General features: G+C 39.1%; 1 protein-coding gene across 9 annotated transcripts in view; it reads right to left on the reverse strand.

Moving 5' to 3' along the window:
* The window catches only part of ps (RNA-binding protein Nova-1-like protein passilla), a 56,215-nt gene that overhangs the window by 27,657 nt on the left and 15,123 nt on the right, over positions 1-13,435 (reverse strand). For 8 of the 9 annotated variants that reach the window (XM_076198034.1, XM_076198033.1, XM_076198029.1 and 5 more), the window contains exon 2: positions 11,354-11,383. The exons of the other annotated variant lie outside the window; for it this stretch is intronic. In XM_076198034.1, the coding sequence (XP_076054149.1) occupies positions 11,354-11,383 (30 nt within the window). The remainder of the gene's footprint in view (positions 1-11,353; positions 11,384-13,435) is intronic. 9 annotated transcript variants of the gene reach the window in all.

Here is a 13,435-nt window from a genome sequence, read left to right on the forward strand (position 1 = left end):
TTATATACACCATGTCCTGCACTATTGTGTGGTAGTGGACCTTTCAATTTTGTCTCTACAATTACTTCAGGTACATTTAGTTCATTCAAGCCTGTTATTAAGCCCTATATTTGTGTAAGACACTTTCAATTTTCTGCTACCTCCATCCTGTTTTCTGTTTCCCTTTCATTTTTCTCTGCTATGAACCATTTCCTCACTTTCATATCCACTACTCTCCCATAGAATTTATCTTTGACTTTGTTCTGTTCTTGTTTTTTTCCTCAGCTTCTATTTTGTTTTCTCTTCCTCTCTTTCCTCTTTATTCTTTTCTATTCATACCCATTTCTACTGATCACTTTTTGCTAGTTTCCCTGTTTTTGATAAGATATTCTCTGCTGTTGTTTGTGACCTGAATTTCACCTTAATTGGACTGGTCTTATCTATATTTTATTTCCCTAATCTATATATTTCTTCAATTTCTTTCCTTATTTCTTGTTCATTTTCTTGAACTACTATTCATATCTTGTTTACTTTTTCCTCTTCCCATACTCTTGTAGCCATATTTGTATTATGCTTCTCTTCCATCCCTAATATAATTACACATTTCTTTTTATCCACTAAGTCTCTTACTAAAAGGTGCAGATGGAGAGATGATAATGGAAGAGAAGGCAGTGAGAGGAAGGTGGGCCGAGTATTTTAGGGAGTTGCTAAATGTGAAGGAGGATAGGGAGGGAAAGGTAGTTGCAGTGGGAAGCGCTAAGAAAATGACCATGATGAGTGAGGAAAATAGAGGAGAAATAGAGAGATGAAGTGAAAGCAGCTGTAAGATGATGAGAGCAGGTAAGGCACCTGTGTTGGATGGATGCCATGCTGAATGTCTGAAGAAAGGAGGTACAGTTATGGTGGACTGGCTGGTGAGGTTATTTAATGTTTGTTTAAGAGAGGGTAGAGTGCCAGAGGACTGGAGGAGTGCCTGTATCATTTCACTTTATAAGGGAAAGGGGGACAAGTGTGAGTGTAGTAGTTTCAGAGGGATCAGCTTGTTGAGTGTAGTTGGGAAGGCTTATGGGAGGGTCTTGATTGAGAGGATCAGGAGTGGAACAGAGGGAGTAATTGGTGAGGAACAGTGCGGTTTTAGGACAGGTGGGGGTTGTGTAGATAAGATTTTTGTGGTAAGACATATGCAAGAAAGCTATAGGAAAAGGTAAGGATTTTTTGGGGGCTTTTATGGATTTGGAAAAGGCTAGACAGGGTAGACAGGAAGGCACTGTGGGAGGTATTGCAGATATATGGGATAGGAGTAAAGTTATGAGCAGTCAAGTGTTGGGATTAGAAATGGAGAGAGTGAATGGTTTGAGGTAAAGGTGGAACTTCATCAGGGATGTGTTATGTCGCCCTGGCTGTTCAATCTATACATGGGGTGGTGCAAGAGGTGAATGCAAGGGTAGTGGGTCAGGGTTTGAAGATGGTTAAAGAAAATGGAGAAAAGTGGGAAATAAGCCAGTTGTTGTTTGTTGACAACACTGGGCTTGTAGCAGGATCAGAGGAGGGAGTGAGGAAGTTAGTGGCAGAGTTAAAGGTGTGTGAAAGAAGGAAGCTGAAGATAAATGTGGGCAAAAGTAAGGTGATGAGATGTGCAAGGGGAGAGACTGACAGCAGGTTGGAAGTGAGCATTAAGGAAGAGAGACTGGAGGAACTGGATAGTTTTAGATACTTGGGTGCAAATGTGGCAGGAAAGGGAGGAGTGGGGGTGGAGGTAGAATGTAGACCGAGAGAAGCAAGTAAATGCCTTGGTGGATTAAAAAGTGTAATGAGAAATAGACATTTGGGAATGGATGCTAAGAGGAGGTTATATGAAGGAGTGATTGTGCCAACAGCACTGTACGGGGCAGAAACATGGAACATAAGAGAGGAAGAGAGGAGTTTGAATGTGTTTGAAATGAAATGTCTGAGAAGTATGATAGGGGTTACTAGGCTAGAGTGAGAAATGAGGTGAGGAGGAGAACGGGTGGAAAGGGAGTTGGGAGATAGGGTTGATGAAAAAGTATTGGGATGGTTTGGACACATGGAAAGAATGAGTGAAGAAAGATTAGTAAAAGAGGTGTGGAAGGCAAGAGGTGGAAGGAGTGAATATGAGGTTACGACCAAGGATGAGATGGATGGATGGGATAAACGGGGCTTTACAAAAGAAAGGATTATCTGTTGAGGAAGGACAGGAGAGGACAGACGATAGGGGTGAATGGAGAAGGGTTGTGTATAGATGATGCTGTGATGCATGAGGGGGAGTGGGTGGGGGGTGGAGGTTGAGGAAGTATGTATGAGTAATTTGACACAGCCCGAGGGTATTTCTCCCTGTCTTCTCCTTTTCTGCATGAAGGGACGGAGAGGAGGGGTCGCCGAATTAATGAAGCAGCCTTGCTGTGGATGTGCTGTGACTTGTGACACTGCTTCTAACCCTGGGCAGTGGACAGGATGCAGGAATAACCAGTCATCCAGAAGGTGCCAAGATGAGAGGGAGGGAGGAGGGGAGTGGAATATGTAGGGGATGGAATGGGAAGTGGTTTCTATGCCTTCTTTTTGGCTACCCCACCGTGTAAGGGGAAAAAGCCTTAGATATATGTCTCTTACTATATTCTCCTTTCTCATCACTTTAATAACTGTTCGTAGTTTGTTCTTACATCTGTTGTTTTACTAATCTCTAAATTCAATTTTGTTGTTCTCTTGGACTTTTCTCCAACCCTGTACCTCTTTTGCTATGGACTCTTTATTCTTCTTCTTTAATTCCTCATTCTCATCTTTACTTCTTTTAACTGTCTTTTTACATACATATACCAAAGGCTTTTTCCTACACGGGGGGGGGGGTAGGAAAAAAAAAAAAAAAAAAGGCAAAGGACCACTCCCATCCATTCCATTTCCTGTATATTCCACTTCCCTCCACCCTCCCTCTTATCTTTGCACCTCCTGGATGCCGGGTCATCCCTGCATCCTGTCCACTGCCTGGGGTTAGAAGCAGTGCCACAAGACACAGCACATCCACAGCAAGGCTGCTTCATTACTTCTGCAACCCCCCCCCTTCTTTGTATTTATTTACCTAGTTCTATTTTACGGCACGAGAGCTATACTCGTAGTGACCTGTTTTCATATTTCTTCACATCCAGTTCATATTTCTCCACATAGTTCTGGCATTCACCGTTTCTCTATTTAGTTTGTTCCGACATCAATCACTATGTGGGAAGCTATTCTTTTTCAGGTCTCTTCTGTAGCTGTCTTCCTTTAGTTTCTTTTTGTGTCCTCTTGTTTCTCTTTTGTTCCAGTTCAATAAGTTGTCTCTATTGAGAATTTTCAACCCTTTCATAATTCTGTAAATGGTCAACAAATCACCTCTTTCTCTTCTGTTCCAGTGTTGACAGATGTAATTTCTCCAATCTTTGTTTGTTATGTCAAATTTGACAGTGCAGGTGTCACTTTTGTCGCTGCTCTTTAGATTCTTTCTAATTTCCTTTTGTTCTTCTTAGTTCTAGGTGCCCACAGTGTTGCAGCATATTCTGGTTTGGGTCTTATCAGTGTAACAACTATTTCTTGTACCATCTCTTCATCTGTGTAGTCGAAGGCCACTTTCATTGATCTTAACAAGGTATATGTCTCTCCAAATAATTTACTGACATGTTTATCAGGTGTCATGTCACTTGAGATTATTACTCCCGGGTCCCTTTCCGATTTTTTTTTTTTTTTTTTTTTTTTTTTTACTTGTTTCCAATTTTATATTGACGCAATACTTTGTTTTTGCTTTTTCCAAATTCCATTATGCTACTTGTTTTAATGTTGAAGTTCATCTCGCATCTCTGACTCCATTCTTCTATTTTGTTTAGGTCTTCTTGCAGCAATTTGCGATCGTCTTCTGTTCTTACTTTCTTTAGTAATTTGTCATCATCAGCAAAGAAGTTCATGTAACAATTTACCCCCTCATCCATATTATATATGGCAAATATTAAAGGAGCCAATACAGAACATTGGGGGATGCAACTTTTCACATCTTCCCAGTTCAAATTTTTGTCTCTAAATACCACTCATTTTTCTCCCAGTTAAAACGAAATCCTTCATCCATTCCAGCAGTTTACCTTGTATTCCTATTATTTAAATTTTTCTTATTAATTTTCATGTGGTAATTTGTGTGTGTGTGTGTGCATCACAACTTTGAAAAACAAAAAAATGTCCTTCATTACATTTAAAACGCACTACATTCTGTACAAAAATTTACTAACAAATTTTGACAATTATTTAGTTCCACCAAACTGCCACACAAAACAAGGGCAAAACTAGTTTCCCATTCGCAGTTGTCATTCTTAAAAGCAATTCAAGAGGTAAAGATTATGCTACATTACTCTATAAATTGTGTGATGCATGGAAGGGATTGGGTGGGGGATGGGGAGACATGGAAGTATGTGTGAATGATGTGAGGCAGCCCAAAGGGATTTCTCCCAGTCTTCTCCTTTTCTGCATGAGACTGTGGATGTGTTGTCTTGCTACATTGCTTCTGACCCAAGGCAGTGGGGCAAGATGCTGGGATGACCCATCACCCAGGGGGAGCCAAGACAAGAGGGAGGAAGGGGGGTGAACAAGAGTGGTGAATGTGGGGATGGAATGGGTGGGAGTAGATTTGTTTTTGGCTACCTCCCTTGTATGGGGGAAAAAGCCATTGGAATATGTATGTTATTCTTTAAAAATATGTACAACTAAAATGTTTTTCATTATAATTAAAATTATCTACACTAGTTTTATGATGTTTTCATTTAGTCCAATTCGTGTCAACAACCACTGTGTCATGTCATCTAGTACAAATTGATGATGTATGGCAGGTTATTACTATAAATATTTTCTACAGGAGCCCCTAAAAAGGTAGACTTCTGTTCAACCTCAGAACCTAACTGCCACTGTTTATGGGAGTATTAGTTTTAATTACAGTAATCCCTACAATATCTGAACTAATTGGGTCACAAAGTGTTTGCAAGTTTCGAGTCTGGATGCACAAGTTAAAAGTACACTTCCCCAACTGTCTCCACTCCACCACTTCTGTACTAAATTTTAATTTTGAAGGAATAAAACAGGTATGCAATACATATAAATCATGTATTAATGAATAATGGTTCAGATATGGGAGATATTACTGAACACAATTTATAACTGCTTGCTCTCCTCAGGAATACCCTTGTATAATCGAGAGCATTACCTGTAACCGTTTACCATTTTGACAAGTCTACTAAAGATGTCTTGAAGAGCAAGAATACCTACTTAAAGACACATTGTCAACAACACAAATCAACAGATAGACAATAAATTATGAAAGCCATATACCATACATGCTGGTGTCATTAGTCAATATATCTTGTCTAAAAAACTAAAACCAGTATAAAATGTGATATCTTATTGAGAAGTGAAAATCTGCCCTACATTTGTACACCACAATCACTTCCAACTGAAACTCATGTCTATAATTGTTTAACATCGATTACATTAATGGCTTCTATAGCATAGTAATGGTAGTGAAAAACTTTCTTACCCTAGCATTTGCATCACCTAACTAATTCCAGCTGCCCATCAAAATAATCTAAAATCAAAATACATTTGGTAAATCCATGAGATCTCACACAGTTACCATAGTAGAAAGTTCAGTACAACAGCACTGCATACCCATCATTTGCATCAGTGCCAAGCTGTCAACAATGGGTCCATTACAAGATAAGCACAATCTACCAGTAACAGTTGTGTGGTTACTGCCACACAGGCTGTCTCATCCATCATATGTTAATGACTATAAAATAACTGCATTAACCAAAATTACTGGTCCTAGTTCAACACATTTGATTTGAATGACTTCAATTCTGTTGGTTAACAAATACAAACTCTTGATGGACTAGTGGTGTTGTCTGGTTTTGGGGTGGACTATCTTGAGACTTGAGACCTAAACCTTTAGAATTCTAGGGTCTACTTATCTACAAGCTTAACTTTACACCAACATGTGTGGTTACAGAAATATTTAGAATGTTACAACTTCACACTGGCTAACAGCTACAACAATGTACATACAAACATAAACCAAATGGCTTTTTTTACCCTTATGCAGGGGGTGGACAATAACAATATAAAACTAAAAGAAATAGATAAAAGTTGTTAAAATATATATATAATGATATTCATAAGTATCAACAGTCTTTAGCAAACTCAATGATCTCAAGTTAAAACTTTCACTGTATTGCCATAGCTGCTAGCATTCAAACACGTTTGAAAAAACTTACTGACAATGGGCACTTCACCAATGTTCTTGAACAATTATGGCTTTTTTCATGACTGCGCTTTGTGAAGGGAAACAAGATGCAGATATCCCCTGGACACTGCATTTGATCACCTGAAATTCCAAGCTCGTGATTCCCCTTTCGTTAGTGAAGGCTAAGTACGACTGGCCAATGGTATTGATGATGTAGTTCCCATTTGAGCTACAAAGTGCTTCCAACATCAGATTAAGCTTTTGAGGGTATATGCATAGTAGTTATAACTTGGCTACGACTGAATTTCTTTTTTATTACTCATTTACTTCTGTTCATCACTTTCAGTGTTCACGCATACAAGAAATTTTTTATACGAGGGGGCGATTGTGCCTACCGCACTGTTTGCAGCAGACTTGAAATCTACGAGGCAGAGGAAAAAAGTCTCAATGTGTAACAAATGTTTAACAAGTATGGTAAGTGTTACAATGATAGAGAGAGAGCACATATGGAGGGAGAGATGTCATACGGAGATAAATGAGCGTGAAGGGTGCTTTAGCATATGGAAAGAACAAGTGAAGACTTCCAAAATAAAAATGGTGGAAAGCATGATTGGATGGACCAAACTTGAAAGGAAAACCAAGAATGAGGTGAATGGACAGAATGTAGTACCAAACGGAAGTGTAAAGTAATCAAGGGAAAAAAAAAAAAAAAAAAAATGAAAAGATTGAGAAATTTTGGGTGTATGTGGGAATGGTATGGCCTACAGGTATTCTTATCTGCTCCTTAAATATATTTGTGTGGATGAGGAAAGTTGCTACCACTTAATTAAATGGTGGGGGGTAAAACTGCTCTGGCTGTCACACCCTTATACATACATATACCAAAGGCTCATGCAGAAAAGGAGATGGGGAGAAATCCCTTCGGGCTGCGTCAAATTTTTCTAACACATACTACCTCACCCCCCATCCCACCTCATGCATCACAACATCATTCATATACAACCATTCTCCATTCACCCCTGTCTTCTGTCCTCTTCTGTCCTTCCTCAACAGACATTCCCCTCTTTCCCCAAAGCCCCATTCACCCCATCCAACCATCTCATCCTAGGTCGCTCCCTCACATTCACTCCCTCCACATCTGCCTTCCATACCTTTTACTAGTCTTTCTTCACTCACTTTCCATGTGTCCAAACCATCCCAATACTCTTTCATCAACCCTATCTCCCAACTCCCTTACCACCCTTGTTCTCCTCTTCATTTCTCACTCTACCCAGCCTAGTAACCCTTATCACACTTCTCAGACAACTCATCTCAAACACATTCAAACTCCTTCTCTCTTATGTTCCATGTTTCTGCCCCATACAGTGCTGTTGCCACAATCACTCCTTCATACAATCTCTTCTTAGCCTCCATTCCCAAATGTCTATTCCTCATTACACTTTTTAATCCATTTACTCACTTCTCTCAATCTACATTCTACCTCCACCTCCACTCCACACTTTCCTGCCACATTTGCACCCGAGTATCTAAAACTATCCACTTCCTCCAGTCGCTCTCCCTTAATGCTCACTTCCAGTCTGCTGCCACTTTCACCTCTTGTACATCTCATCACCCACATTCATCTTCAACTTTCTTCTTTCACACACTCTCCCAACTTCCTCAATCCCTCCTCTGATCCTGCTACAAGCGCAGTGTCGTCCCTTATACAGAGTACTAAAATGGTGTGATGATGAATGGGTTTGAATGTGTGTTGACCAAGTGTGCATCTTAACCCAGTCAATCCCCTTTTAAGGGGGAATTAACCCTTTCAGCAATCTTCAAAAATTTAAACCTTTTCTTAGGTTGCTGGAATCAACAAGGGCACCTGACAGGGGCGATCCTGCAAGATGACCATCAGAAAAAAATTATCTCCATGCTGCCCATCTTCAAAATCCATGAAGACCCTCACCTCCACTTGCAACCCATTGGGGGGGTCACTCAATTTTTGGGTCAGGCCAACGATATCTACCAATTTCACAATGTTTGCTCCATCTTTTCCCAAAAGGGCAGCCATGTAATGAATGCATCTCTCCACCCACTACTAAAAGCTAATAAAGGAACAATCCCACACTTAATACACCATATGACAACAGTCCACTGTGCTTCTAATTTGTCTCAAGCCACTAATTCCCAAATTATTTTTCAGTCACTTAATTTCATCCATTCCTTTTCCTTTACCTCCATTTTGTGCCTTTCCATTCATCACATTTATCCTTAAATTTCTAAATTCTACTCCATACTCTCTTCACCTTGTCAAAAACTGTAATTTGTATTATAATATACAATAATGATAAAAGAAGTGATACATGCAAGACCTTAAAACATTCTGAGCATCCCTTGCACATGAAAAGGATGCAATATTTGCCTTTTAGGACTTGTGTGCATAAAAGAAATGTGTGTACTGCATAAAAACTCATCTGTGATCACTCTAACCAGTTTACACAAATCTTACAATATCTAGAGCCAATGAAATACTGCCAAAGAAACTATTCAAGTAATCATGTAACTGACACCATTGGCACCCCATGGACACACCTCTCTTCTAACAGTTAAGCACCTCGGGCAGGATCCTATGAGTAGTTTTTAACCTTTGTTCAATACATTTGCAACTTTTCTACAATGGTTCAGATTTGCATCCAGCAGGACTATATGGTCAGTCACAGCAGAAAATATATCTGCCAATCAGAAATCATTTAAAAGATACCCTACAAATCTCAAGTTGAATAACACCCATGTAAACAATACCAACAATTTTAATGGTACAGGTCTTGTGTGCAAGTGATGCATCAACATACTTTCATGGGAAAAGTGTCAGTCACCACTGTCCCATGTCACACTGCTTGGTTCACAGGCAATACAGCAAGACACAATGCTTCTACAGCAAGTCCTAGCAACCAGAGCTGATTTCCCCACAATGCTTCATTCTATGGCAACCCCCCAGCTCTTTTATCCTCTTGAGAAATCTACAAAGCAGGCAAGTTTCCTCATCCATTCATCACTCAATTCCCTCTGATCTTCCTTGTTAACAAACATTTCTCATGCATCTAATGCCCCCTTCATCCATCTATCTACCTCATTTTTGGTCTTCCCTTCAAGTTCATGCCACCCACTTCTGCTTCCCACTCTTTGCTAGCCTTTCCTCATTCTTTCCATATACCCTAAATATCCCAGCATCCTTTGATCTCTTCTATTTTCCAACTCTCTTCCCACCACTTCCACATTTCTTACTTGGTCCATTCTTGTTACATCAACCATTCCCTACTCAACCAACTTACTAGACATCAGCCCTACAAATAATCCCTCCCATCACAAAGATGAACCACACTAGCACATCTATATTCAGGCCTCCATCAAGCTTTCAAACAACAAGAACAGGCTAAGCCCCAGAAGCAGTTACCTCACAAAGGACACCAAACACCAACTTACATTCCCCTACTCTAGGTTTCCCCAGACAATACTACAATCTCCCTTCCTTTCAATTAAAATAAACAAAATTTCCACTACTATCCTTTCTTGCAATTCCAAAAAACTTCCCTTTCCTTATTTTCCTCACTAGCAAGGCCATAAGCACTTACAAAAGCAACTATTTACCTTCCTAATTTCACCTTCACCCACATCACCTTTGATGACTTCACTCCATCTTCACCCACCAAAAAGGACCATTCCTTCCTTCTTTCACCTTTTGGCCACTGACACCTCTACCCACCTGTTCCCAAATTCCAATTTCTCTCATTTCACAACATTTCAACACTAACCATCCATCCTTATTCTCACAATCCTACAATTAATCTCTTCCCTTTTACATCTACATCACATCACATATACATATTACATGACCTTAGGTTTCTGGTTGGACTCGTTCCTGAGCCTTGTGTTTTAACTTATTGGAGGTGAAAAAGGTAGCCTTTTGACTTTGCTACCTTCATTACAAAGGGGAAAAAAAAAGAAAAAAAAAAGACTGGTATATAGGTAGATAAAAAATACTGAGGGTGATCCCTACTTCCCTCACTCCATCTCATTCAGTCACTTTCTATAACAAACATCGGAACACTAATATCATTCTTCACCCCTCCCATGTCCCCAACCCATGGGGATCTGGGAAGGAAATAAGTCATAATAGTGGTACAGCACTGGTTTGAGGGGGAAGCAGGAAGGATGGACAATAATAATGCAAAAGTACCTCAAATATCTTAAGAGTAGTGACTACTCTCACATAGCCAAATTTTGTGTGGTTCTGGTCCTTAGGGCACCCCAAGTCCCTGAACTACTGATAGCAGGTTACCATATAGGCAATGCCTAATCACTACACTACCATAGGTGTCTATTTCAGGGGACCCACAGCTCTCAGGCATGGACTCAACTGTCATACAATTACAGGTTTAACAATGAATTAATGAATGCCTACATATGCCTACTGCATCTGCCTTTGGGCTACCCTTCAAAAATCATTACGCTAACAAGTAATCTCCCACACCATAAAATTGTATACACAATCACACATGCTTCAACCTTACATACGCATACACACCCCAGATATCATTTGTTTTTATTATAGTTTACCTTCTTGTACGATAACTGATAAGTTTCTTCTTTTCCAGTCACATCTTGTTTTACCCATTTAACTTATTCTGAACTCACAATATCAATGTTATAACAGTATGCTGGATTCAAATGGGAATGTATGTAGTAAATTACTACCAATTTCTGATATCCAAGTGGGATTTAACTCTGCTGGATCCAGCCCCAGGTGCATATAATAATTCAAAAGAATTTTCACTTTTACAAGCAAATCAAATAACCAAAACAGGCAAATGCACAGTGAAACACATGCAACAGCTCCTACATCAGAGCAGATAACTCAACCAATGTAACTGCTTAGGGGGCTAAGCACTCAGTGCAGTTCAGACATGTTCAATTCACTGAACCACAGCAGTATGCCTTCCATCACTATGGAAGTCCCACAAACTTATGCCCTGAGCTAATGCAGTGTGAAAGAACCTCACATGGTAGCTGCATACCCTATCTACTTACACAAGCATGAGAAGACCACCCATTAACATAACCACATCCTACCTTCAAGCGACAATCCAGCTGGAAGGTTTTCTGCAATGAAAAAGTCTAAGCAAGAAAAAAAGGTAACTGATGCCCCATTGTGATTGATTTCTTAACTCTTAAAAAATTCATGATCAAGACTCACTTAAGACTAATTAACTACACCAATATTCAAAGTACACATTTAAAAAACACCAGTATGCAATATACTTACCAAACCTATACACAATTAAGGCCTGAAAATTCCATAAATGCCTCTGCCTATCAAACCAGTATGATTACTATGTACACAATATGCTCATCACTAACTCGACAATAATATTTGAGACCTGCATTGTGGAGCATATGGCAAAAACTTGAAAACCACAGGCTTCTGAGCATTGACTTACCATTCATGGCAACTGATCAACCTCAAAGTAGAACGCAAGTCATCCATACTCAACAGTTTTGAAGAACAAGGAACCTGATTTCTGTTTGCCATTTGACCTAAGACACTGCAACATCCTACTATTAGTTCCACTTCAACAAAATCCTCCCAAAATAAACATAATCCTTCTGAAATGTTACAGACCTCTTGAATATTTTGTGTATTTACCTAGTTCTATTTTATGGGAAGGGGAGCTAAGCTCGTGGTGTCCTGTCTTCATATCTCGTTTTATCTAAACTGTTTTCAAATTCATGTATTGTTTTTGCACACCTCTTTCTCATCTAACTTGTTCCAAATGTCTATTACTCTGTGGGGAAAGCTGTTGTTTTTCAGGTCTCTTCTATAACCGTCTTTCTTGATTTTCTTTCCATGTCATCTTGTATTTCTACTATCCCATTTTATTAGATCCTCTCTATCAATAGTTTCTATGCCTTTCATGATTCTATAGTTATCAAATCTCCTCTCTCTCTTCTTTGCTCCAATGTATGTAGTTTTGCTAGTCTCTCTTCATATGATAGTTCTGAGAGTCTTGGTGCCTATTTCGTAATTGCTCTTTGTATTCTTTCAAGTTTTGTTATACATTTTTTTGTACTTGGTGACCACGTCATTGCTGCATACTCCAATCTTGGTTTTATCAGTGACTAGTATTCTCTTCACCATTTCTTCATCCAGGTATGTAAATGCCACTTTGATTCTTCTTAATTATAAGTTTCTCCAAAAATTTTGATGTTTCTCAGGGGGCATATTATTCATAATAATGACTCGCAGGTCCTTCTCATTTTCTACTCTTTTATTTCTTCTTCTCCCAATTTATATGATCCCACTATTCTTTTTTTGCTTCTTCCAAATTCCATTATACTACACTTCTTAATATTGAATTCCACCTCCCACTTCCTACTCCATTTCCATACCTTATTGAGATCACTCTGTAGTGACTCACAATCTTCTTCATTGTTCACTTTTTCAACAGTTTTGCATCATCCGCAAAGAAGCTCATATAACTTTCAATTCCTTCATCCATTTCATTAATATATATAGCAAACATTATTGGGGCCAAAACTGTTCCTTGTGGAACTCCACTTATCACGTCATCCCAATTTGAGTGTTTCTCTTTTATCACCACTCATTTTTCTTTCATGCAAGAAGTCTTCCATCCACTTCAGCAGTTTGCCTTGTATTACTTCAGCAGTTTCTAATTTCTTTAGCAACTCCTAATGTGACACCTTATCAAAAGCTTTTATCAGGTCTAAAAATGTACAATCAGCCCATCCATCTCTTTCTTGTAGTACATCTATTAGCCTTGAATAGAAATACATTAAGTTTGTGATGCATGATCGTCCTTGTCTAAATCCAAATTGCCTTGGATTTAGTATGTTTTTTTTTTTCCATATGTCTTACCCATCTAATTTTGATCTTTTTTTCCCACAAATTTTAGCTATTGTACTTGAGAGACCGGTCTATAGTTAGTAGGGTCTTCCTTGTTCTTTATATATTGGTATTACAGGTAAACGTCGACTTACGATGGCATTAGGTTTCGATAGAGCCATCGTAAGACGATCTCATCGTAAGTCGATCCCCACTCTGTTCCGTGGTCACTGTACCTAGCCTACCTGTATATTAACCACCAGAGATACTGAATATAGCCTATTAAACATGTACAGTAGTTTATTTAATTA

Source organism: Oratosquilla oratoria, chromosome 14 (assembly GCF_046742065.1).
Source record: "Oratosquilla oratoria isolate Oo_2021 chromosome 14, ASM4674206v1, whole genome shotgun sequence".
NCBI lineage: Eukaryota > Metazoa > Arthropoda > Malacostraca > Stomatopoda > Squillidae > Oratosquilla > Oratosquilla oratoria.